Below are 24,394 nucleotides of genomic sequence, written 5' to 3'. Positions count from 1 at the left end.
TAATAAGAATCAAGAATGACTCTGGTTTTTATTGTGCTGGTTTTTTTGCTTCTGTTAAATGAAATTTCTTTATTACAAGAATTTGTTGTTGGGTTATATAAAAATGTTTCTTGCTAATTGGGGGCAGATAAAGTTTAAGCCTATGGATTGATTTTGGGAGAATGCTGTTTACTGTTTTCAAAAGTGATATTGCCTATAATTCAGTTGTTCTGTGATTTTTTTTCTTTTATCTCACCCTTCCTTTTCAATAGTTTTGTATTGTCATTTAGATTAGCTTCTACTTAAATGTGAAAGCAATGTGGTATTCTCAGGCTAGGAAGTTGTACATTGCCATCCATGTATTCTCAAAAAGAGATAAGAACAAATATTTCACTGAAGGAATTTTAGCTGACTGCTGCACATGGATACAATAGATGCTTTTAAAAGTCGTGTCTGTTTTTGCCTGAAATCAGTGCCAGTAACTCACTGAAATGAATGAGAGCTGTAGCTGACAGCTTGAAGGCGGCCTTGGCCTTGCTGAAACAGTGCAGTGTGTACTTTGTTCTTCCTCCTTGTTTTGATTGGTTCTCTGTGCTGGCCAAGAGCAGACAAGGATGTGGTTATGGTTTCTATATCTGGCTGATTAAAAACAAACAAACAACACAAAAAAACCCAGACCAGCATAGACTCCATTTCACCAACACAAAGTTAGAAAAAGAGAACTAATGCCCAGTGATTTCTGCATTCAGAACATAAACCTGCCTACAAAGTGGCTGTGCTTGTGGTCTTGAGTGACGGGGTGTGATGATCCCAGGGTCCGTGGAGGAGTGCAGGCTACCCTGCTCAGCTTGAGCCCGCCCGGTGTATCTGTGTTTATTCCAGACAAGCGGTGAAGCCTGCGTGGGGGAGAGCGGAGGCGGCCGGGCAGTGAGTGCTGGTAGCCCAGCCGTCCTCCTGCTTCTCTCTCCAGCATTCCTCCACTCCCAGGGCGGTTCCTGTTTTTCCCACACTAGTGCATGCACAGGCCTAGGAAAGGCCTGCCTCAGCCTCTGGCTCTGAGTGGAATGATCTCGATGGAGCTAGAGACCCATCGTGTCAGAGTCTGCTGTGCAGAGCTGTGCGCCCTCCCCTCCCCAGGACCATCGGAGCACCTGTGCTCCGGCCCTGCTACCGCAGCTGGGGCACTCTTTGCTTCTCTGATTTGGGAGGATGGTTCTGTAGGAATCTTCTCCTTTCCTGCTCGGGATGTTCACTGGTTCCTTGTGTTCCAGAGATTAGGCGTCTATATACAACAATGAAAAGAACAGCAAGAGTCCAGAATAGGAGGGAGCTGAGTCTGGCTGAGGGCTCCAGGCCGGTTTGCTCCCAGGAGAGAGTGAAGAGACCTGGGGCCACTGACTGCCCAGGACTCGTGGCCCTGAATACCCCTTATACAGGCAGACTCATTTTTTAAATGATAAAGAGCATATAGACTCTAGGACAAATTTTAGCTTTAATTTGGGAAGAGGAAAAACTGTTCATAAGTAGTTTAAAATAAAACTTACTAAACCATTGGTGACACAAAATTCATCTTCAGGCATTATGTAAATTAAGCTCAGTCGTCACATCACAGATAACTTGCTCTGCCACTGCTCTGGGCAGCAGAAGTCAGCAGTGACCCTCAGACGAACACAGACATAAAGCTACACATTGGACAGAGAATTCTGTTCAGGGCACCGTCAGACATAGCATAAGGTTATCAATTAAAGGTTTGGCAAGTCCATTTCCAGGACCTTTATTTTTAGTATGTTTAAAACATTCAAAAATACTATATGGACATTGATTTGAAAGTCTAGGCATAACAGTGTCAATTTAAATTATAGAATATGAAAGATGGTTCATTCTTTAATTCAGTTAACTAATACTGACTGATAAGTTCTTATCCCTGAGAGAGTCACAGCTGGGTTCAGAGTTAGAGCTGAATATTAGGAGTTAGACACATAAACAGCGAGAATACTGTAGTTAAACAGCTAACATGTAATAACATAATCATGATAAGTCATTTTATTTATTTATTATTATTATTTTTTATTTTTTGTATTTCTCTGAAGTTGGAAACGGGGAGGCAGTCAGACAGACCGACCGGGATCCACCCGGCACGCCCACCAGGGGGCGATGCTCTGCCCATCTGGGGCTTCGCTCTGTTGCAACCAGAGCCACTCTAGCGCCTGAGGCAGAGGCCACAGAGCTATCCTCAGCGCCTGGGCCAACCTTGCTTCAATGGAGCCTCGACTGCGGGAGGGGAAGAGAGAGACAGAGAGGAAGGAGAGGGGGAGGGGTGGAAAAGCAGATGGGCGCTTCTCCTGTGTGCCCTGACCGGGAATCGAACCCAGGACTCCCGCATGCCAGGCCAACGCTCTACCACTGAGCCAACCGTCCAGGGCCATGATAAGTCATTTTAAAGAGGTAAGCCTGACATGCTTCTAGGACATTAAAAACAGAGGTTGTTACCAAGGGGTCAGCGTATAGCAGGGAGGAGAGCCGCAAGTCATGGATCCTATCACAAGAAGAGATGGCTAACTTGGGAGGGTGAGTCAGGATTTGATCACCTGTTTGGGAGTGGGGATGTTGCTCCAGGTGGAGAGGTCAGCATGGACAAAAGGAAGTTATCCTTTCTGTTAATACTGGGAACACTCTGGTATAATGTGATGGAAGCAGAGGTTTTCAGCCAATCAGCAGAATCCATTGCCTTTCAGCGTATGGCTTACTTCAGAGACAGGACAGTCAACAAAATGAGCACATCCTAGAATGCATTCACGCATGTAGGTTTACGTAAGTTTAGCCTCAAATTCCCCTGGTTCCCACACTTATCCAGGCATCAGAATCTTTGGAGAGCTTTTGAAAACACATTCTCAGCCAACTGCCCCAGCTTGCCTCCCCACCATTTGGAGAGCCTCGTTCTGTGGTTCATCTTAGGGCAGTAATCTTTATTTTTCTAAATGTGCGCCCATGTGATGGGATGCTAGCAGCCCTAGGGGTTTGGAACCCCCGCAGAGAAATGGTCCTGGGAGTAGTATAGAATGTTTGACATTGAAGGTCAGCCTCCTGTGACCAGCTCCTTCCCTCTGTGTGCATCCCCATGGCTTGAGAGTCCACTTGGTGATCAGGGTTTGGGCTCACGGTTTCCTCCCAGACACCAGTGACCTTAGGAGAGCTGCTCATGGGCCCTGAATGCTAGCTGCCTTCCTGCCTGCCTGTGTTTGCCATTTCTGGTTTTAAGATGGGGAGCTAGCATGGCTTAGCTCAAACTTGAGGAAGTCTGAATGACCAGCAGGAGGTTTTCTAAAACACATGTTTTGACAGATGCTTCTAAGTGTGGGAATTTCCCAGAAGTCAGATTGATTTTGTGCGGGGAAGTCCCACAGAGGAGCCGCACTGGCCAGGAAGAGGGCTGGGCGCTAGGTCATCGTTATTGGTGGTGCTGGCCTAGCCCTTCATGAAGGTAGCCAACATCCACACTGCCTTCCTGCCGGGTGCCTGATTATGAAGTCCAAGGTGCAGGGTGCCCTCACTTTCTTTTCCTTTTACAAAACCCTTCCACATCCACTTGCCACATGTGACAGGTAAGACGGCTGCATTTTTCTCAGTCACAGATGAGACTACAGAGACTCAGAGAGGTAGGTAGGTAGGTCGGGGCCTTTTCTAACCCGGCCTCTCTGGGACCCAAAGCCTGATCTTTGAGCTCCCAGGCTGGTGCTTTTGAAATTTTGTCTCTCTTATTGAAAATCTTTAATATGAGCCAAAATAAACTAAATTGGAAAGAGACTTGAGAAAAACTCCCACCAGACATGAGCTGAGAGCCTGTTTTTTGTGTTTGTTTGTTTTTCCTATGTGCATAACTCCTATAGGAAGTCCTCATCCTTTGGCACGTGTTATAAAATAGTTTTCCATTGTTGGTGATATAGGATATTTCCTGTTATAAAAGTTCACCTTCATAATCAGTCGTCAGGTTTTGCCCCTTCACAAATGTAAAGTCTAAGTTTAGACAGAAGAACGTCTCTCTTCTGAGGAGCGTGGAAGCTGTTTATTGCTGGCATTTTTAAAAACTTATAACACCTCTAATTGTATTTGCAACCATGCTACTGACTTAAAAACCGGCTCCTCCTATATGGAGAGGCAGTTCTCTCCAGTTGTCCCTGAAGCCACTCGTGAACAGGGCATCCTCTCAGATGGCAGCTGCAGCCTGGAGAGTCGTCAGTTCGTTGGGGAAGTAATAAAGATGACTGAGATTTGGAGGTGAGAGGAGAAGTCAGGGGCTGCATCTTAAGAGAGGACCGTGTAGGGCGCAGGGCTGGCAAGACAGATGGTAGCTCACAAAGAAGGTGCCCCCAGTCCAATGACCAAAGACCCGGACGACAGCCTTTCCAGAGGAATATTAGCCGTGATGGTTAAACAAGAATGTTAAACAGAGCTCCTTCACAGATCTAGAATATTTATACATACATACTCTATGGAAAAGGTACATTGCCTCAGGATTGTCCCTAGCGAGAGGTATGTACTAAAAACTCATAGGCAAAGCTTTTAGATGCTAGAAGATGCTCTCACTCAGCTTGACTGAAGCTTGTGTTGCCTCATCTAACCATGTCTAGGAGTTTGGGGATTTTAAAAGCGATTTCAATTTGCAATAGCCTTTACAAGATTATTTTCCAAATAGTTTTTCCATGCCTATTTATTCAATACAAGTAATAATACAGTTGGCAAGAATGCAGAGAAATTGGAATCCTATTTACTGTTGGTGAGCCATCATGAAAGGCAGGTTGGGTGTTCCTCCACAAGTTAAAAATAGAATTACTGTATAATTCAGCATTCTCACTTCTGTATATATATCCCAAAAAATTTAAAGCAGGGTCCCAAAGAGATACATGCATACCCATATTCGTAGCAGCAGTATTCACAATAACCAAGAGGTAGAAGCAGTCCAAATGTCCGTCAATAGATGAATGGATAAGGAAAACATGGTACATATATATAATAGAATATTATTTCACCTTAAAAACAAAGGAGATTTTGCCTGACCTGTGGTGGTGCAAGTGGATAAAGTGTTGACCTTGAATCCTAAGGTCACTGGTTCAAAACCCTGGGCTTGTCCAGTCAAGGCACATACAAGAAGCAACTACTACAAGTTGATGCTTCCTGCTCCTTTGCCTCCCCCTTCTCTCTCTCTCTCTCTTCTCTTCTCTCTCTCTACTCTCTCTAAAACTAATAAATAAAATCTTTAAATAAAAAAAGGAAGGGAATTCTGAACATTTGACCCTGTGGATGTACCCTGAGTGTATTATGCTTAGTGAAATAAGCCAGTTACAAAAGGATTAAAGACTGTATGATTCCACTCATATGAAGTAACTAGTGGTCAAATTTATAGAAACAGAAAGGAGCAAGATGTTTGCCAGGGAGTGGGGGATGAAGGAAGGAGGGTTAGTTAGTGGGGTAAAGTTTCAGTTTTGCAGTGTTCTGAAGATCTGCCACACGACCGTATAAACATATTTATTTAACAGCGCTGAACTGTGCACTGAAGAAATGGTGAAGGTGGTTACTATTTATGTTGTGGGTTTTTTACCACAATAGAAAGAAGGAAAGAAATAAATTTGCCCTTGTATTATGAAAATATGCTTATGTCCCCAATTTTTGCTGAAGTACATTTTGAGAATTTATAGTAGCTCCCTATTGTGCAAAATTCCCTTAAGTAAAAAGTCGTCATTATTAACATTAAACTGTAGTTGAAAATTTTGAAGCCATTGGAGTCTCCACCCACAGGAGGAGTGATCCTGAGATGTGAGCAAGCCTGTGATCACACAGGCAGTGCTCCGGCCTGAGGTCTTGGCCATGGTGAGGGGTCCACGCTGGGGAGGCTTTGGCACCCGTGCCCGGGATACAGATTGCTGAAGTAGCCTTGGGTCATATTACAGGGGACCTTGGAATGCTACAGAAGAATTTTGTCATGATGCAATAGATAACTACTATGTAGTTTCTTATGAAAATGATGGAACCGCTGTTTGATAAAGTTAATCTTGGAAGTAACATGTAGGGGGGCTTAGGGTGGGGATAGGGGGGTTTGGAGACAGGAGGCATGAACATGAGAAGGTTTTCTGCTGGAGGTTGGGATGAGTCCTGAATGAGGCAAGGAGACCTGGCTGTACATCCTGACCCAGCACTTGCGTAGCCCAAATAAGTCAACTTCTTGGAACCTTAATTACCCTATCAGCAATTTGAAGTTCAGTTCAAAAAGATTTTTTGAGCCTTCTGTATGGCTGGTATATTAGGCTTGGTGCTGGGGATACAAATAGAGAAAGAATGCCCCTTCCCTGGAGGAAGTTGTGGTCTCAGAAGGGAAACACACATGAAGACTGAGTGTGGGAGCACGCATGAGCAGTCTGTGCTGTGTGCACCCAGCGTGTCCCAGTGTAGCGTAAACATCCCTCCCAGTGAGACACCAGATTCTGAAAAACCCAGCTCTATAAAATCCATGTCAGTAAAGCCATGAAATAGTTAAGGTCACAGAGGGCAAAGGATATAGTAAAACTTAACCAGATCGTGGCAGACTCAGTTGGATACAGCAACCAGAAGTAGGGGGGAAAAAAGTTAGTAAAAGGAGCAGAGGACCAGTGAATGTTGCTATTATCCAGAATGATGTAGAAGTACTAGCTTTTGGCATACAAAGCTCTTTTTAATATTCGTCTAGTAGCTTTTGTTCTTCTCACTAGTAACAAAACTAGTACCATACTGGAAGGGACAGTGACACCCAGTGGGCAGGGGTTAGACAACGTGGGCTTGGGGGCCTTTCTGCACCCAGCCTTGTGTGACATTGGGACTTCAGTCTACTCATCTATAAACTGAGAAAGCTAATAGTATCCACCATGGAGCAGTGTCGTGAGGATTATGTGAGCTTCAAGTCATGGTAATAGGCTTAGAACAATGCCCGGCACTTCTAAGTGCTCTTAAAATATAGTGTGTCTGTAAAGTCATGGTGCACTTTTGACCAGTCACAGGAAAGCAACAAAAGAAGATAGAAATGTGAAATCTGCGCCAAATAAAAGGAAACACTTTCAGTTTCTGTAGGATGGTGTGACAGCATGTGCGCATGCGCAGGTGATGACGTAACACTGTGTATACAGCGGAGCAGCCCACGGCCATGCCAGTCGAGATGTGGACGGTGGTCCAGAGGAAAGTTCAGTGTGTTCTGTGGCTCGCTAAATTCGAATCTGTGACCAAAGTGCAACGTGAATATCGGCGCGTTTATAACAAAGCGCCACCACATAGGAATAACATTACTCGGTGGGATAAGCAGTTGAAGGAAACCGGCAGTTTGGTGGAGAAACCCTGTTCTGGTAGGCCATCAGTCAGTGACGAGTCTATAGAGGCTATACAGGATAGCTACCTAAGGAGCCCTGAAAAATCTGTGCGTGAGCCCACATTGAACTGCACTGAATAGGTGTGAAACTGGGAGAGTTTTCCTTTTATTTGGTGCAGATTTCACATTTCTATCGTCTTTTGTTGCTTTCTTGTGACTGGTCAAAAGTGCACCATGACTTTACGGACACACTGTAGTCTTGCATTTCTTTAAAGTTTTCTCTGTGTTTTCACATGTCATTTCACGTGAGGCTTGCAGCAGACTAAAACAATTGCTTGTTGAGAATTTACAGATGACTCTGTGAGATGGGTATTATTATCCACACTCAACAGGTAAAAGGAAACATGACAAAGGACTCACACTAAAAAAAAACCCACAAGTTTTTTTAAAGGATTTGTGCAGCATGATTATTTGAAGCCTAGTCAATCTGACCTGCTCTTCGTTCATATGCTGTACTTCCATCTGTCCCATCAGTCCTGTAAAAAATTACTGAGCCCGTGTGGGCTGGGCAGTGGTGAGGTACCAGTAGTACAGTGGAAAATGAAGCAGACACAATTCACTGTCTTTATGTTTGCATTTAGCTGGGGGAGGCAGATGACCAACACCATGTATTAGATGGTGGTAAATGCTGTGGAGAAAAGTAAACCAGGAAAGCAGAGGAGGAGGGGTGGGAGGTGCAGTCTTAGATGGGATGGTCAGGAACGGGCTCGCAGGGAGAATGTTGGTGCAGGGAAAGGCAATGCCTGGTGTGTGAGCAGGCAGCCGTCAGGGCCAGATCTGAGTGTTTGCTGTGGCGGGAGGTTGGGGGTCTTCAAAGACCTGGGCTTTCTCTCCTGTGGATGGTAGGGAGTGAATGATCTGGCATCTGAATGGGTTAGCATGGTCATTCTGGTCGCTTGAATGAGAATTGTGGGGCTGCTACCGGGGCAACAGCAAAAGGAGGCCATTAAGGTGCTGCGGAGGGTGGGTGACCAAACACGAGGTGACCAAGCCCTGAGTCGTGGGAGAGAGTGGTGAGAAGTAGCCGGACTCTGGACACGTTCTGAAGGGAGAGTTGGGATTGGCTGATGAGCTGGACCTTGAGATGTGAGAGGCAGAAGAAGAGGAATGACTGCCAGAGAGAGAGAGAATGTCTGAACTTGCTCCCATTCTGCAGATGGGAAAGCAGGTTGGAAGAGGAGAAATGACTTGCCCCAAGGTCTCTTAGCCAGAGAGTACCTGAAGCCAACATGCTTTCCCAGGTATTTTCAAGTCAAAATGCCTTACCTTTTCCCTTGTACACTCAGCCTCCCTCCCAGCCTGGGCCTCCTGCCCTACCTGGCCGACCCCGAGCACTCGGAACCCTCTTGCTTCACAGTGCCTGGTAAGCACTCATCTATGTTGTTGCAGCAGTCACTGCTGAAATCTTAGGAAGCACCCAGCCTGAGCCATTTTCCTAAGTGATTATGAGAGCAGCTCAAGAAATTATTCAATATATGAACTCCGTGTCTGTTTCCAAAGAACTTTATTCCGGGACCTCCAATAAATGCATAGCATTTTTTTATTTTAACTGTGGATTCTCTTTTTCATTAGGGTTGTAAACTGGGTTTGTACATGATCGCCAGTGGCTTTTCCTTCTCTGGGTATCGCAGCATCAGCCAGATACGATAATCAGGAATTCTTCCCAGGGAAACATTGTTCAATGGGTCTTTGAGGGAGAAAGTATGATTTTCAGGGTGTTGTTTGCAGTGAGCCAGAGGCCCAAGTGGCTTTAGTTTGCTGAGCTTAACTTCTGGACAACCACAGTGGATGTGTTGTGAGGAGCAGTGCTATGGGGCCAGCGCTTGCTAAGAAATGGAAGATGCCTGCCACTCTGGGCCCTGAATGCCCGGGGTTATGTTTATCCTCCTGGCCTGGGATCACCGGGGCATTTCAGCTGATGGGCAGTGTCACTTTGAGGTGAGCACCTGCTCTAAGGGCTCCCGGTAGAGAAGACTTTAGCTTTAGTATTATCTCCTTTGTAGTCTAAGACAGACTTGTGCATGTTAAAAAAAAATGTACTTTCCTTCCTCAAGACCTTCTCCCCACCCCCACCCAAGCACATGCACCAGGAAAGTGCACTAGACCGTGTGACCTCGGGCTCTCTTTCTGTATGTGCTTACCACGGCGTTGGAGGCGGAAGTCGCCATGGTTTATCCAGGCTCATGTGCCCTTCTCAGACAGGACAACTGAAGTTTCTCAAACTAATACCCCAGACCCCCCCAGCACTGGGCAGCAGGAGCACCACCAGCTTTGTATTCCTGAGGGAACCCCGCCCTAAGAGAGGGTCCCGGTGTGTGTCCTCAGCCCCTATCCAGGATGGATGCTTGCCCGGACACCCGTGGCTGGCTCTGTGCTGCCTGCACTCCCCTCACCTGGCTGTCTGCGGTGCTATGGCCAGGTGTCTGAAGACCTTTCTTTCATTTGCTTCTTGACTTTAGTCAGGTTCAGGAATGATCACTGGCTGCTGCTTCTTCTTCCCCAAGGCAGCTCACTTTCACTTTTACTTCTCGGATACAGCCCCTGGTCCTTCCTAAATGAGACAGCAGGCATGGGAACAGGATGGGGTGGTGCAGTTCAAGACGGTGCCAGGCACTATGTGGTCCGAGCCCAGGACCCTCCTGTCTTCTAAAAGCACCAACTCAGGCCTGGCGTGCGGGGGACCCGGGTTCGATTCCCAGCCAGGGCACATAGGAGAAGCGCCCATTTGCTTCTCCCCCCCCCCTCCCCCCCCCCCCCCGCTTCCTCTCTGTCTCTCTCTTCCCCTCCCGCAGCCAAGGCTCCATTGGAGCAAAGATGGCCCGGGCGATGGGGATGGCTCCTTGGCCTCTGCCCCAGGCGCTAGAGTGGCTCTGGTCGCAGCAGAGCGACGCCCCGGAGGGGCAGACCGTCGCCCCTGGTGGGCGTGCCGGGTGGATCCCGGTCGGGCGCATGCGGGAGTCTGTCTGACTGTCTCTCCCCGTTTCCAGCTTCTAAAAAGAAAAGAAAAATAAATAAATAAATAAAAGCACCAACTCAGCTGCTTAGTCATCAGCACATCCCAAATTCACAGCCTATCCCAAAGTCCAGACCACCCTAGCTATGAGCAGACCACCTGTTAGCCTGACTAGGACGCAGATAGCCAGCAGGTAGGTTGTGCTTCACCGTGCGAGTGCTGCCTCAGGCCTAGGGGAGCTGCTCTGAAGTAGAGGAGACCGCAGCTGGAGTGTGGGGTTTCCCAGGTGCAGAGGACAGCCCATACAGAGCACGGGCCCTTGCAGAGACCTGGCCTGTTGAGCTTTGCTAAGTGGTGCTCTATACAAAGCTCAGACCCAGACGATGGGCATCTAGGGGAGAGTGGGGGCCAGCTTGTGGATGGCCTCTGGCCATCTGTCTTCCTGCCTTCACACCTTGTGTGCTTCTAGTCTCTCAACATCATCATGGTCCTGTCTGTGAGCAGCCAGGGAAACTTAAGAATCCAATACTAGAAGTATATTCATAGAGCTTATTTCCACAGTGTTTATTACCTTCCATAGAGTCTGCTACTGTAGTGTAAGAATTCTAGGCTCTGTTTACAAAATGTGTTGCTTTTAAAAAGTTGTTTACAACAGCATAGCCAAAGTGAGGAAGAAGAAGGAAAGCTATGAGGCCTGAGAAGCAAAGCTTGGGGGCTCGGGTAGGGCTAGCCGTGTGTGACGAGCACTGACCTGAAGTTTGGCTCGTCCTCATGGGGTGGGCTGCAAATATAAAATGCTCATCAGATTTTGAAGACTTGGTACAAAATAAAGAATAGAAATTATGTCATTGGAATAAAGTTGTTCTGTTTAGAAAGTAGACCTGTCCCCTAATTGTAAGACATTAGAAATTCAGAATTGTCCCTGGCCAGTTGGCTCAGTGGATAGAGCATTGGCCCAGCATGCGGACGTCTGGGAGTTGATTCCCAGTCAGGGCACACATGACAAGCAACCATCTGCTTCTCTTCCCTTCTCTCTCTCTATTCCCCTCCTGCAGCCAGTGGCTAGATTGGTTTGACCATTGGCCCCAGGCTCTAAGGTTGGCTCAGTTGGTCCAAGCGTCGTCGGCCTTAGGCGCTGAGAATAGCTTGTTGATTCGAGCATCGGTCCCAGACAGGGGCTGCTGGGTGATCCCAGTTGAGGCACATGTGGGAGTCTGTCTCTCTATCTCCCTTCATCTCACTTAAAAAAGAAAAAGAAATTCAGCATCGCAAGCCCTTGATAAAAGCAAGGGCAGACAGTTCCCTCCACTACAATCCCAGACCTACCCTTATTCTTCTCACTACACTGACGTCTCTCTGACTTCCTTTCCTTGCTGATTCTCCCAGTGACTTGGGATTTTTCTGAATCGTTGTTGACCTTACCGTCTTTGTTGTCCCAGACATCAGCTCCACCTGTACACCATTCTGAGTCCCCTTCCCCATGCTGCAACTTTGCACTACTCTGAACCTAACCCACCAGCTGTCTGGTCCACCTGGACCCAGCCCCAGCCTCACCACCCTGCACCTCCACGCTCACCACCGCGGTGGATCTCTCTTAGTGAGTCCCACTATGAATCAGGTGTGTGAGGAGCTCGACACACATTATCTCACTTAATCCTCCAAAAAGAAAGAAGATGCTTTTTTACAACAGAATAATGTAAACCTCAGAGATGGCATTGCTCGGGGAGGGTCGCGGGCCCTCAGAGGGGCAGGGTTTAAATTCACACTGTGACTCTAAACCTTGCTCTCTTTCTAAAGTGTCAGGGGACCTCTCTTCAAAAACCTGTCAGCCCCTTACCCAACCCTAAAGGAGCAGCCCCACCGCCCACCCTAGCTCTCGAAGCCCCTATAGTATGCTCCTGCTCTACTTCCTGTCTCATCTTGTATTAAATGTACTGCTGTCAGTATCCTGTGTGCTTCAGATCTACCCACACTTCATTCCATGAGGCCTTTCCCCGTCCTCCTCACAAGGGCTGTCCTGTTCTGTTTGGTGCGTTTCCTTTCCTCAGTGACTCATTAGCCTTGGTGAGAGTAGTCCACTGTCCCAAGAGAGAAAATCTGAGTGCCAACGTGGTCAATCCAAAATGCTGTAACCCGTCCTTAAAAGAAATTTCTCTTTCTCGCTCTCTCTCTCTCTCTCTCTCTCTTTGCTAAATGCCTAATTCTGATACTGTGAGTTCCAACCCTTTCCACACGTGGGAAGCTAGGGAAAATGACTACGTATTTTCACTTTAATGATACTGCTAGGACCTCCTGGTTTTAGTAGTGCTACGCTGCCTTGCAGGTGAAACTGGAAGCAGAACTCTTTTTTTAGAAAGTGATTCTACTTCTCATTTTATTTTCCTCCTCCAGCTTTATCAGCACATTGCTTAGAAACGTTATCTATATTTATACTTTTGATATGCACTCGGGCAGCACAAACTTTCACCTAAATCACACCTAGTTCCTAAGTATCCTAACTTAGGAAATAGCGCTGTGTGTGAATCTTGGCAATACTCTGAAATGTTCCCTTTCTTACCTAATGTAACACTTAACCCCAGCTCTTTCTAGCATCTACTGCTACCTTTGGGTTAATCGATCAGTAGAAACTTTCTAATGATGTCTCACTTAGATGGCGGGTGTGTTCTCTGTTACTGGTTTTGTCATCTAGAAAAGTTTTGTTAGCTGTGTCTTTTAAACCATGAGTAACTTTTTTTTTTAAAGTTTCTTCAGATGGTGGTACTGAGTCCTCTGCCTTAGTGGATGACAACGGCAGTGAGGAGGACTACAGCTATGAAGACCTGTGCCAGGCCGCCCCCAGATACCTACAGCCAGGCAGGGAGCAGCTGGCTCTCAATGAGGTACTGTACTTCCACAGGGTGACGGTGGACGCCTGACTTTCAGAGTCCAACATCACTTCAAGCTTGGCTCTCTATTTCTTATTAAAACATATTCTCAAACCTAGAACTGGGACCAGAGAAACACTGAGTTTCTGGCATTTGCAAGCACAGTTTATGTAATTAAGTTCCTCCCTTTTTGTGATAAGAGCAGCAGTCCTTAGTGTTGGCAGTGCTGTTTGGCTTCTGACATGCCCTCCTCTTATCATTAATCTTACAGCCAATCTAAGAAGTGAATGTTACAGGTACTGTCTATATTTTAATGAACACTCTGAGTTTAAGAGGCTCAATTACTTGCTGGCAAGTGTCAGAACTGACATTAACTACCTGTTTCTCACTGTGAATCATATCTTCTACCACTCTCTATTTTAGCCTCTTTTATAGAACTCTTTCTCGAAGGCATCACTGGCTTCTGCAGTTTAAACAGAGTATGTCGAGTGTAATGTCTCAGTCAGTGTCCCTGTTAACAGCATCTGTTGTTGCTCCAGGATGTGATGATGTTCCCGGAGGTGAGCGGGCATACAGTCATCTGCCCCTGCGGTGGGCTCAGAGGAGCTATGTCTGTTTCTTACTTTTATTGCTAACTATTGAATTGCAAAGATCATGCTATGTTCTCTTTAATTGCCGTAAACTATAAAGTTAAATACAGAGTTTATTCAAATTGTGAATAGAGTATGAATAGCATATTCTGGATGAAGCTCAGGGTCTTGTGGTTAAGTTTGTGTGTGAACTTTGGAGGCTTGGCTCAGCGACATCTTGTTCGGCTGCTCAGAAACCATTTTGGAGGTGATCAAATTTGTTAATTAACTGACCGACAGATAAGTGAACTATTTATACTTTTTTATTTTTTTTATTTTTCTGAAGCTGGAAACGGGGAGGCAGTTAGACAGACTCCCCCATGCACCCGACCAGGATCCACCCTGCATGCCCACCAGGGGGCGATACTCTGCCCATCTGGGGCGTCGCTCTGTTGCAACCAGAGCCATTCTAGTGCCTGAGGCAGAGGCCATAGAGCCATCCTCAGCACCCGGGCCAACTTTGCTCCAATGGAGCCTTGCTGCGGGAGGGGAAGAGAGAGACAGAGAGGAAGGAGAGGGGGAGGGGTGGAGAAGCAGATGGGCGCTTCTCCTGTGTGCCCTGGCCGGGAATCGAACCCAGGACTCCTGCACACCAGGCCAACACTCTACCACTGAGCCAATCAGCCAGGGCTACTTTTTTTTTTTTTAACTGAGACAGAGAGAGTCAGAGAGAGGGACAGATAGAGACAGACAGGAAGAGAAAGATATGAGAAGCATCAATTCTTTGTTATGGCACCTTAGTTGCTCATTGATTGCTTTCTCATATGTGCCTTGACCGGGGGCTACAGCAGAGCGAGTGACCCCTTGCTCTAGCCAGCAACATTGGGCTTCAAGCCAGCAACCTTTGGGTTCAAGCTAGCGACCATGGGGTCATGTCTATAATCCCACGCTGAAGCCAGCAACCCCGTGCTCAAGCTGGTGAGCCTGTGCTCAAACCGGATGAGCCCACGCTCAAGCCAGTGACTTTGGGGTTTCGAACCTGGGTCCTTCACATCACAGTCTGATGCTCTAGCCACTGTGCCACCACCTGGTCAAGCTATTTATACATTTTTTTAAGTGGACTTGAGGTTTCCTTGAAGAGAATGTGAGAGGGGGCTTTACCTGATTCTCTCCTTTTTAGTGAAGTGTAGTGGACAGACAGACAGGAAGGGAGAGGGAGATGAAATGCATTAACTAATAGTTGTGTCACTTTACTTGTTCATTGATTGCTTCTCACACCTGCCTTGACCCGGGTGCTCCAACTGAGTCAGTGACCCGTTGCTCAAGCCAGCAACCTTTGGGCTTAAGCCAGTGACTGAGGTCATGTCTGTGATCCCATGCTTAAGCCAGATGAGCCCTCACTCAAGCCAGTGACCTCTGGGTTTCGAACCTGGGTCTTCAGTGTCCCAGGTCAATGCTCTATCCACTGCACCACCACAGATCAGGGTCACCTGATTTTCTTTCCCCCATTATGTTATTCTCCATTCATTTTGTGTAACAATCAATAAGTATTAATGCAAAGCCATTGGTGTATAGAAATGAGAACTAAGGCCTGACCGGGCGGTGGCGCAGTGGAAAAAGCGTCAGATTGGGATGCGGAAGACCCAGGTTTGAGACCCCGAGGTCATCAGCTTGAGCGAGGGCTCATCTGGTTTGAGCAAAAGCTCACCAGCTTGAGCCCAAGGTCGCTGGCTTGAGCAAGCAGTTACTCAGTCTGCTGAAGGCCCGCGGTCAAGGCACATATGAGAAAGCAATCAATGAACAACTAAGGTGTTGCAATGTGCAATGAAAAATTAATGATTGATGCTTCTCATCTCTCCGTTCCTGTCTGTCTGTCCCTGTCTATCCCTCTCTCTGACTTTCTCTCTGTCTCTGTAAAAATAAAAAAATTAAAAAAAGAAATGAGAACTAGAGATGTGCTTCTCTCCCTGGGACAGTACACAGACTGCCCCTCCCCGTTTCTCCCAGTCAGCTTCTGCACTAAGCATGCCTGTGTGTCTCTTCTAGCTGATCAGCGATGGCAGTATGGTCTGTGCAGAAGCCTTGTGGGACCACGTGACCATGGATGACCAGGAGCTGGGCTTTAAGGCAGGAGATGTCATCCAGGTCCTGGAAGCCTCCAACAAGGACTGGTGGTGGGGCCGGAATGAGGACAAGGAAGCCTGGTTCCCCGCGAGCTTCGTTAGGGTGCGTGTCGGGGCTCTCTGCTCCACACCCGTCTCTGGGGAGCGATGGGGCGGTTCAGGCCCAACTCACTCTTTCTCCATGTTGAATCATTCTGATCCTTTTAGTCAAATCTTTTAGAAATTCAGCTGGGTCAGAGGGAAACTTGTCACTAAGGTCACTAGTTGTCTGGCGCTGCTGCCGTGTTATGAGCTGCCAGCACCATGTCTCTACCACGTACACGAGACCAGCGAGGGTCCGGCTGCCGCCCTCGCTGGTCCAGGGTGGTCTCCCCCCAAGTCAGCTGTCCCCTGTGTGTGCCCTGCAGTTGCGAGTCAACCAGGAAGAGTTGTCGGAGAGCTCTGGCAGCACGCAGGGCGAGGAGCCGGAGGAGCACACTGGCAGGAACCGCCACCAGCACGCAGAGAGCAAGCACCAGATGCGGACCAACGTCATCCAGGAGATCATGAACACTGAGCGCGTGTACATCAAGCACCTCAAGGACATCTGTGAGGTGAGGCGCCAGGCGCGGGGCCTCATGGAGGCTGTCACGTGGTTCTGGGGTGTGCCCATCTGGCTTCTGTCGCCAGTCAGACGCTTCGGTGTGCACATGTCTCTAGATCCCTCGTTTCTCCTCACCTCCTGCTCACTCGTGACATGCTCGTTGACCTTGGCGAGCATCACTGGCTGTCTGACCTCCTGTGGAAACCAGAGCTGTTTTCAGGGCACTGTGCCGCTATCTCCTTCAGGACTGACCTCTCAGATTATTCAGAGCGGGTGACTGTCTGAGAAGGCAACGCCCTGTAGGTGAAACCCATATGACTTTACAAAGAATCAAGGGTGTGACACTGTCTGCAGCCCACTGCCTCTAGTTGCTGTCTTACAGACAAGAGTCTGAGTCATTTAGATTTAGATAGAAACAAAAAACCCTGGTTTTGTCTAGTGATAGCCCAGGCGAAAGTCCACAGTATAGTATCATGGTAACTCTGCTTCTACTCTGCGTTGTATTTCTCCCGTGATAGATAGTTTCTCATTCGTACGGGTTTTGTGCAGGCACGACACTAGACCTCAGTGTGCCCCCGCGACTTTTCCAGCTCTCCTGCCATGAGTGCTGCTCTCTGCACCTTCATCAGCTGTGGTGGTGCAGCCCGGAGACCAGCCGGAGGGAGACGGCTGCACACTCTGTCCCTGGGCTAACTGGATACAGACCCACCCATGTCTAGCTTCTTTGTACTAGCCCTCTTGTTCTGTATAATAAGGTGACCAACATTTTTACAATGAAAAGGACAAAAATAAATTGAAGAAAACAATATCATAAATAAAAGAAACATTTTATTCATTGCAACAATAATACACTCTAATATGATAAATGCATGATAAAAACATTTGTAATATTTTATATTGTAATTATGCTTACATGCCTATAAATTTTTAATAATAATTTTAAGGAAAAGGTACTCATTTAGATACAGATACATCACATCACACGCAATGGATCGACTCTGCATCGATTGAATATGGACATTTACAGATTAGTCTTCCAATATCAAAAAGGAGGACATGTAGGAGGACACTTTTTGAGGGAGGACGGAACTTACAAAAGAATGACTATCCTCCCTAAAGGAGGATGATTGGTCACCTTATGTATAAGCATGTGGCTAAGAGAGTTTATCTTTAAAGTAATATTTTGGGAAAATAAAAGTAATTGCTGATCACTGTTGAGCATTGACTATGTGCTGTCCCTTTACCTGGACTACCTTACTTCACTCTCCCTGGGCAGGTCCTCTCTGCTCCACGTCACAGCTGACCAAACCAGGGCACAGGGAAGTCACATGGCAGGGCTGGGATTTGAACCAAGCGGTCTGCCCCAGAGGCCTGCACCCTGAACCTTTACACTCTTTCTGTTAAAAGTTATACCAAATAGTCAGCGGTGTGGCTTTTATCATTTAGTCAGTCTAGTCTATAAGTACATGATGATATGTGGGAATAATTACTACATATATTTACGGCCTTTTCTTCATATCCCACTAATCCCTACCTAAGCCACAGTACAAGAAGGGTATATAACTAAATAGTTTCTAACTAGTACAGGCCTTGGGTTAAAGATCTACAGATGTATGCTATAGATCAGGGGTAGTCAACCTTTTTATACCTACCGCCCACTTTGTATCTCTGTTAGTGTAAAATTTTCTAACTGCCCACCAGTTCCACAGTAATGGTGATTTATAAAGTAGGGAAGTAACTTTACTTTATAAAATTTATGAAGCAGAGTTACAGCAAGTTAAAGCATATAATAATAATTACTTACCAAGTACTTTATGTCAGATTTTCGCTGTTTGGCAGAATAAATCTTTATAAAACAACTTACTATATAGTTAAATCTATCTTTTTATTTATACTTTGGTTGCTCCGCCACTGCCCACCATGAAAGCTGGAACGCCCACTAGTGGGCGGTAGGGACCACGTTGACTACCACTGCTGTAGATAGAGAGTTGGTAATTGATAGAATCAACTGGAGTCCGAAAGGCCAGTGTAACAGGCTTTAATGAAAGGAAACCTGCCGGCTGTCTCGTAAGGGAAAGCAGCCCGGCTACAGACTTAGGCCACTTTTTAAGGGTTACGGCAGGGGTCCCCAAACTTTTTACACAGGGCGCCAGTTCTGTCCCTCAGACCATTGGGGGAACGGACTATAAAAAAAACTATGAACAAATCCCTATGCACACTGCACATATCTTTTTTTTTTTTCTGAAGTTGGAAACAGGGAGGCAGTCAGACAGACTCCCGCATGCGCCTGACCGGGATCCACCTGGCATGCCCACCAGGGGGCGATGCTCTGCCCATCTGGGGTGTCGCTCTGTTGCGACCAGAGCCATTCTAGTGCCTGAGGCAGAGGCTATAGAGCCATCCTCAGCACCCGGGCCAACTTTGCTCCAATGGAGCCTTGGCTGCGGGAGGGGAAGAGAGAGACAGAGAGGAAGGAGAGGGGGAGGGGTAGAGAAGCAGATGGGCACTTCTCCTGTGTGCCCTGGCCGGGAATCGAACTGCACATATCTTATTTTAAAGTAAAAAAACAAAACGGGAACAAATACAATATTTAAAATAAAGAACAAGTAAATTTAAATCAACAAACTGGCCAGTATTTCAATGGGAACTATGAGCCTGCTTTTGGCTAATGAGATGATCAATGTGCTCCTCTCACTGACTACCAATGAAAGAGGTGCCTCTTCCGGAAGTGCGACAGGGGCCGGATAAACGGCCTCAGGGGGCCGCAGTTTGGGGACCCCTGGGTTAGGGTTTAAGGAAGTAGGAAGGGTGGTGGGGCATTTGCTGATTGGGTGCCGCTATCGCTGGGCGCAGGGGTGCTTTTCACTAATTATGGATGTTGGTGGATTTTCAATCGTCAGCAGTTTCAACCGTCCATGACTTCATCGTACATTCCTTTGTGGTTGGTCACCTGCGTAAGCCCTGAAATGAAACATAAGAGTAATGGTGGAATCCTGGGTAAGATTTCTTGGCTCATAACCATGACAGCAAGCCAAGTTCATGAGTTGTTCAGCAAGCGTTGGCATCGGTATTTGATAAGTCTTCTCTGCTGTGGAATAGAATTAAGGATAAGAGAATGAGCGTCTGAAGAGTTTAGAAAAAGTGTAACAATACCAATTTTTGAGCTAGTATTTGAAACTAAGCAATTTGTTTCTTGAGTGTCATCTGGAAACTTTACATGGTTTCTTGAATGATAAATTCAGCCAAACAAGTATCTTTTCTCTTTCCTTTTGTTTTTAAAATATGGCATATAATTAATAAAATTATGGCTACTTGTGGGGGGAAAAAAGTAAAACATGGCACATTGTAGTTATGGAAGTATGATTTATCCCATCAGAGACTCATAGAGGTTAAAATCATTTTCTCTGATTAAAATCTACTCCAAGACAATGGCTTTGGGCCCAAAATACTATATTATTCAAAGAAATAATTTCTGTGAATTTCCAAATTAGTTTTTAAAAGCTTACTTTCCCTCTTGCAGGGCTATATTCGTCAGTGTCGCAAGCACACAGGGATGTTCACTGTTGCACAACTATCCACCATTTTTGGAAACATTGAAGATATTTACAAATTCCAAAGAAAGTTTCTGAAAGACCTTGAGAAGCAATACAATAAAGAGGAACCTCATTTAAGTGAAATAGGATCCTGCTTTCTTCAACATGTATGCCACCTGTTACTTCTTTATTAACAGCATCTGGTTAAGTAATTTCAAAATGTTTTTTTCACTAAAAATAGGATTTGGGGTTTTTTGCTAGATTAATTTCCCATAGAATTGGAGATGCCACTTGTAAATTAAGTGATTGCTCTGTATGGTTCATTTTTAGCTAAATACCATAAGTCCATTTCTTTTTAAAACTCTTCCCACTTTTATGCAGTTTGGAGTAATTTTTAATAATATCTATGAATTGTCTACTATATGTTAAGCACTGTTTTCTGGATCTTCATATGTTAGCTCTCGTACTACTTTGGGGTAGGTATGATTATTGCCCTCATTTTTACAGATGAGGGCTCTAAAGGCCAGAGGGGAACTGACCCAGGGTCACACATTAGTAAATGGCAGATGGGAATTCAGACTGAGATGTGTGGCTGTGGGACCCACGCCTGCTACCCATGCAGCTACTGTGGTACAGTCTCGTGATGATGGCATGGGCTTATGTTTAGCTGGTGGCTGACTGTAACAACTTAATGCTAAAAGATTTCAAGCCCTGGCTGGTTGGCTTAGTGGTAGAGTGTTGGCCCGGCATGTGGATGTCCCGGGTTCAATCCCCAGCCAGGGCACACAGGAGAAGCACCCATCTGCTTCTCTATCCTTCTCTCTCCTTTCTCTCTGTCTCTCTCTTCCCCTCCTGCAGCCAAGGCTCCATTGGAGCAAAGTTGGTCTGGGTGATGAGGATGGCTCCATGGCCTCCGCCTCAGGTGCTAGAATGGCTCTGGTTACAAAGGAGCAACACCCCAGATGAACAGAGCATCGCCCCCTAGTGGGCATGCCGGGTGGATCCCAGTTGAGTACATGTGGGAGTCTGTCCCTCTGCCTCCCTGCTTCTCACTTCAGAAAAATATAAGAAAAAAAATTTCAAAGGAAGAAGATTTTATTCTCAGCCCAAATGGCTTGACACAGAAACAGTGACAGCGGCAATGACAACCACCACTATGTCCTCCAGTATGCACTTCATAGAGGCAGTAGAGAGGAGAAGATCCCCAGGGTGGGTGCTTCCAAATAGCTGAAAATAATGCTTCAGGGGTGGTGCAGGTGGGAAGATCAGCCCATGAGAAGACTAGGCCTATGTGGGACTTTGTCAAAGACCTACAGTGTGTCCGTAAAGTCATGGTGCACTTTTGAATGGTCACAGGAAAGCAACAAAAAATGATAGAAATGTGAAATCTGCACCAAATAAAAGGAAAACTCTCCCAGTTTCATACCTATTCAGTGCAGTTCGATGTGGGCTCATGCACAGATTTTTTTAGGGCTCCTTAGGTAGCTATCCCGTATAGCCTCTACAGATTCGTCACTGACTGATGGCCTACCAGAACGGGGTTTCTCCACCAAACTGCCGGTTTCCTTCAACTGCTTATCCCACTGAGTAATGTTATTCCTATGTGGTGGCACTTCATTATGAACGCGCCGATATTTACATTGCACTTTGGTCACAGATTCTAATTTAGCGAGCCACAGAACACACTGAACTTTCTTCTGTACCATCCACATCTCGACTGGCATGGCTGTGGGCTGCTTCGCTGTATACACGGTGTTACGTCATCATCTGCGCATGCACACATGCTGCCACATTGTCCTACAGAAACTGGGAGGGTTTTCCTTTTATTTGGTGCAGATTTCACATTTCTATCATCTTTTGTTGCTTTCCTGTGACCAGTCAAAAGTGCACCATGACTTTACGGACATACTGTATTTGGCCAGAGGAGAAGGTTCGTGGAGTACAAGAAAGAAGCTTCAGAGGTCACTGAAGGTCAGGGAGCAGAGGTGGTAGAGCCTGATGGGGATGAAGCTTCAGGACGGTGAGGTAGCCCAGAGAGCAGGAGAGTATAGCTTAGGAACAGAGGCGTCACTGCTTCTGGGTCTGAAGGTGGTGAAACATGCAAAGACAGTTTTATTGAGATGGTTTTATTTTCAGGACAAACTGACAAGAGTGGTTATAAGTACAAAGAAAAACAGCAGTCAGAGCCACTTGTTGGGTTGAGTATGAAAGAAGTAACAGGTGGATTGGGAAAACCTGCCCTCTAGGGGAACAGAAGCTTGGTTGTGGATATCTTGAGTTTGAGTACACCTGTTGTAAATCCTGGAGCAGATGTAGCCAGAAAGGAACCCAACTCTGGGCAGGTAGATGTTTGTGACCATGAAATCTGGCGGCAGTGAAGAGACACCTGGGGTGGAGAACAGAGGCCTGAGAACTGGGCCAGCAAGCCTAGTCCCGGGAGTGGGGGGGGGGGGGGGGCGGGCCGGAGCAGGTGCTACAGAGTCCAGAAGGACAGGCGTCAGGGAAAGAAAGCAAGCCGACGACTTGGCTTTGGAGGTCGGAGGGTAACGTGTGGAGCCAGGTGTTGGAGTTAAGGAGAAGAGCTGCAATGAGGAGGCAGCGGCTTTGAATCCTCACTCACCTCTTGGTCATGAGCAAGGAGTTTACCAGGGAAAGTAAAAGAGGACAAGGACGGAACCAGTTGGGCATAAGGACAGCTTCTTTTCTTAGATCAAAGTTGGGGAGAGGAGGGTGACAGCAGAGGGCTCCGTTCTCCTGGGGAAGCTCCGTGTACTGGTGACACACCTTTTCACAGTCTGTGGAAGGCTGCCTCAAAAGGGATCAGGGCTGTGTGAGTCCTAGAGCAGCCTGTTCCTGCTCCCCCTAAGAGATAAGAATCCCCTGGGGAGTCTGCACAAATGGCTTCTTCCTAGAGATCTGGGCCTCTTGCACACTGCAGAAGGCCTTAGAGTGCCGTCTCCCTCTTTCTAGGAATGCCCCTTCACTTAGGAGTGGGTATTGCCTGCCCTTGTCTCAGCCCACACCCACCTGTAGCCTGATGGCACTGTGTTCTCTCTTCCCCAGCAAGAGGGCTTCGCCATCTATTCCGAGTACTGTAACAACCACCCAGGTGCCTGTGCGGAGCTGTCTGGCCTGATGAAGCAAGGCAGGTACCGGCACTTCTTTGAGGCCTGCCGCCTGTTGCAGCAGATGATCAACATTGCCATCGATGGCTTCCTGCTCACTCCTGTGCAGAAGATCTGCAAGTACCCACTGCAGCTGGCCGAGCTGCTCAAGTACACCCCACAGGAGCACAGGTAGGCACGGCTCTCCCAGAACTTCCCAAGGGAACAGTGACAGAGGCTCCAGTGTCAGGCTTGGTACTTGCATTAATTATCTCTGTGGAAGAAATGTTCTGATTGTTCAGAATGTCAAAGATTGATAACCACTGATATTCTTTCTTTCTTTCTTCCTTTCTTTTTTTTTGAGGAGAGAGAAAGCATGAGAGACAGGGACAGACAGGAAGGGAGAGAGATGAGAAGCATCAACTTGTAGTTGAGGTACTTTTAGTTGTTCATTGATTGCTTCTCATACGTGCCTTGACCGGGGGACTCCAGCTGAGTCAGTGACCCCTTGCTCAAGCCAGCGACTTTGGGCTCATGTCTATGATCCCATGTTCAAGTTGCTGAGGCCATGCTCAAGCAAGTGACATCAGGGTTTTGAACCTGGGTCCTCAGCGTCCCAGGTTGACTCTCTATCCACTGCGCCACCGCCTGGTCAGGCAAAGCATTTCTTAAACTGCACTATGAACACATGGAGATTTAGTGTGTTGTTGGTTCTCACCACTGACATATATTTTATAAATAGTCTTTTGTGGCTACTCAGTAATTCATAAAAACAAATTTTTAAAGAAATAGACCGATTTAATACAATGTAAGAAATATTCTCTCTCCTCTCCTGTATTCCTTTAGTTGCTTCCCATTACCTCCCCCTCAGAGCAGTGTTATTTACAGCCAACAAATAGAAGGGGTGAGGATATAGGAAGAGTTGAGCTATAGAAGAGTAGGGGATCTCAGGGTATGGAGTAGCATGTGGGGTCCGCCTGGGAGATGTGGATTATGGAGATCCCTGCCCAGCCAGGGTGCTTGCTCGGTCTCCAGAGCCCTTCCAGCCATTTCCTCTCCGGTCAGCACAGGTTTCACATAGTCCATTGCCTGCTCTCTCTATCTCCTTTTAGAGCTTACTTTGCCTAAGCTCTTTTCGAGGAGCCAGCAGTTCTTCGTGTTTTACTTAATAGTAACTCATTATTCTCTTGCAGGCACAAAATAAGGTAAAACCTTGCTGTGCGTCTATGTAAAGATACCACCCATTCAGTACTGGACTTGGCACGTTTATTATCTGTGACTGTGTCACTACAGCGAGAC

At 46.7% G+C, this 24,394-nt stretch overlaps 1 protein-coding gene across 6 annotated transcripts in view; it reads left to right on the top strand.

Moving 5' to 3' along the window:
- SPATA13 (spermatogenesis associated 13) overlaps positions 1 to 24,394 on the top strand; it is a 165,767-nt gene that overhangs the window by 125,621 nt on the left and 15,752 nt on the right. For 5 of the 6 annotated variants that reach the window (XM_066369143.1, XM_066369140.1, XM_066369141.1 and 2 more), the window contains 5 exons: positions 13,062 to 13,198; positions 15,799 to 15,978; positions 16,283 to 16,468; positions 19,979 to 20,158; positions 23,055 to 23,287. In XM_066369143.1, the coding sequence (XP_066225240.1) occupies positions 13,062 to 13,198; positions 15,799 to 15,978; positions 16,283 to 16,468; positions 19,979 to 20,158; positions 23,055 to 23,287 (916 nt within the window). Of the gene's footprint in view, positions 1 to 8,703; positions 8,730 to 13,061; positions 13,199 to 15,798; positions 15,979 to 16,282; positions 16,469 to 19,978; positions 20,159 to 23,054; positions 23,288 to 24,394 lie in introns of those variants that run through there. The other variant, XM_066369145.1, reaches the window with a different exon arrangement.

Source organism: Saccopteryx leptura, chromosome 2, assembly GCF_036850995.1.
Source record: "Saccopteryx leptura isolate mSacLep1 chromosome 2, mSacLep1_pri_phased_curated, whole genome shotgun sequence".
In the NCBI taxonomy this organism is placed as follows: domain Eukaryota; kingdom Metazoa; phylum Chordata; class Mammalia; order Chiroptera; family Emballonuridae; genus Saccopteryx; species Saccopteryx leptura.
This window is presented reverse-complemented; position numbering and strand designations above follow the sequence as displayed.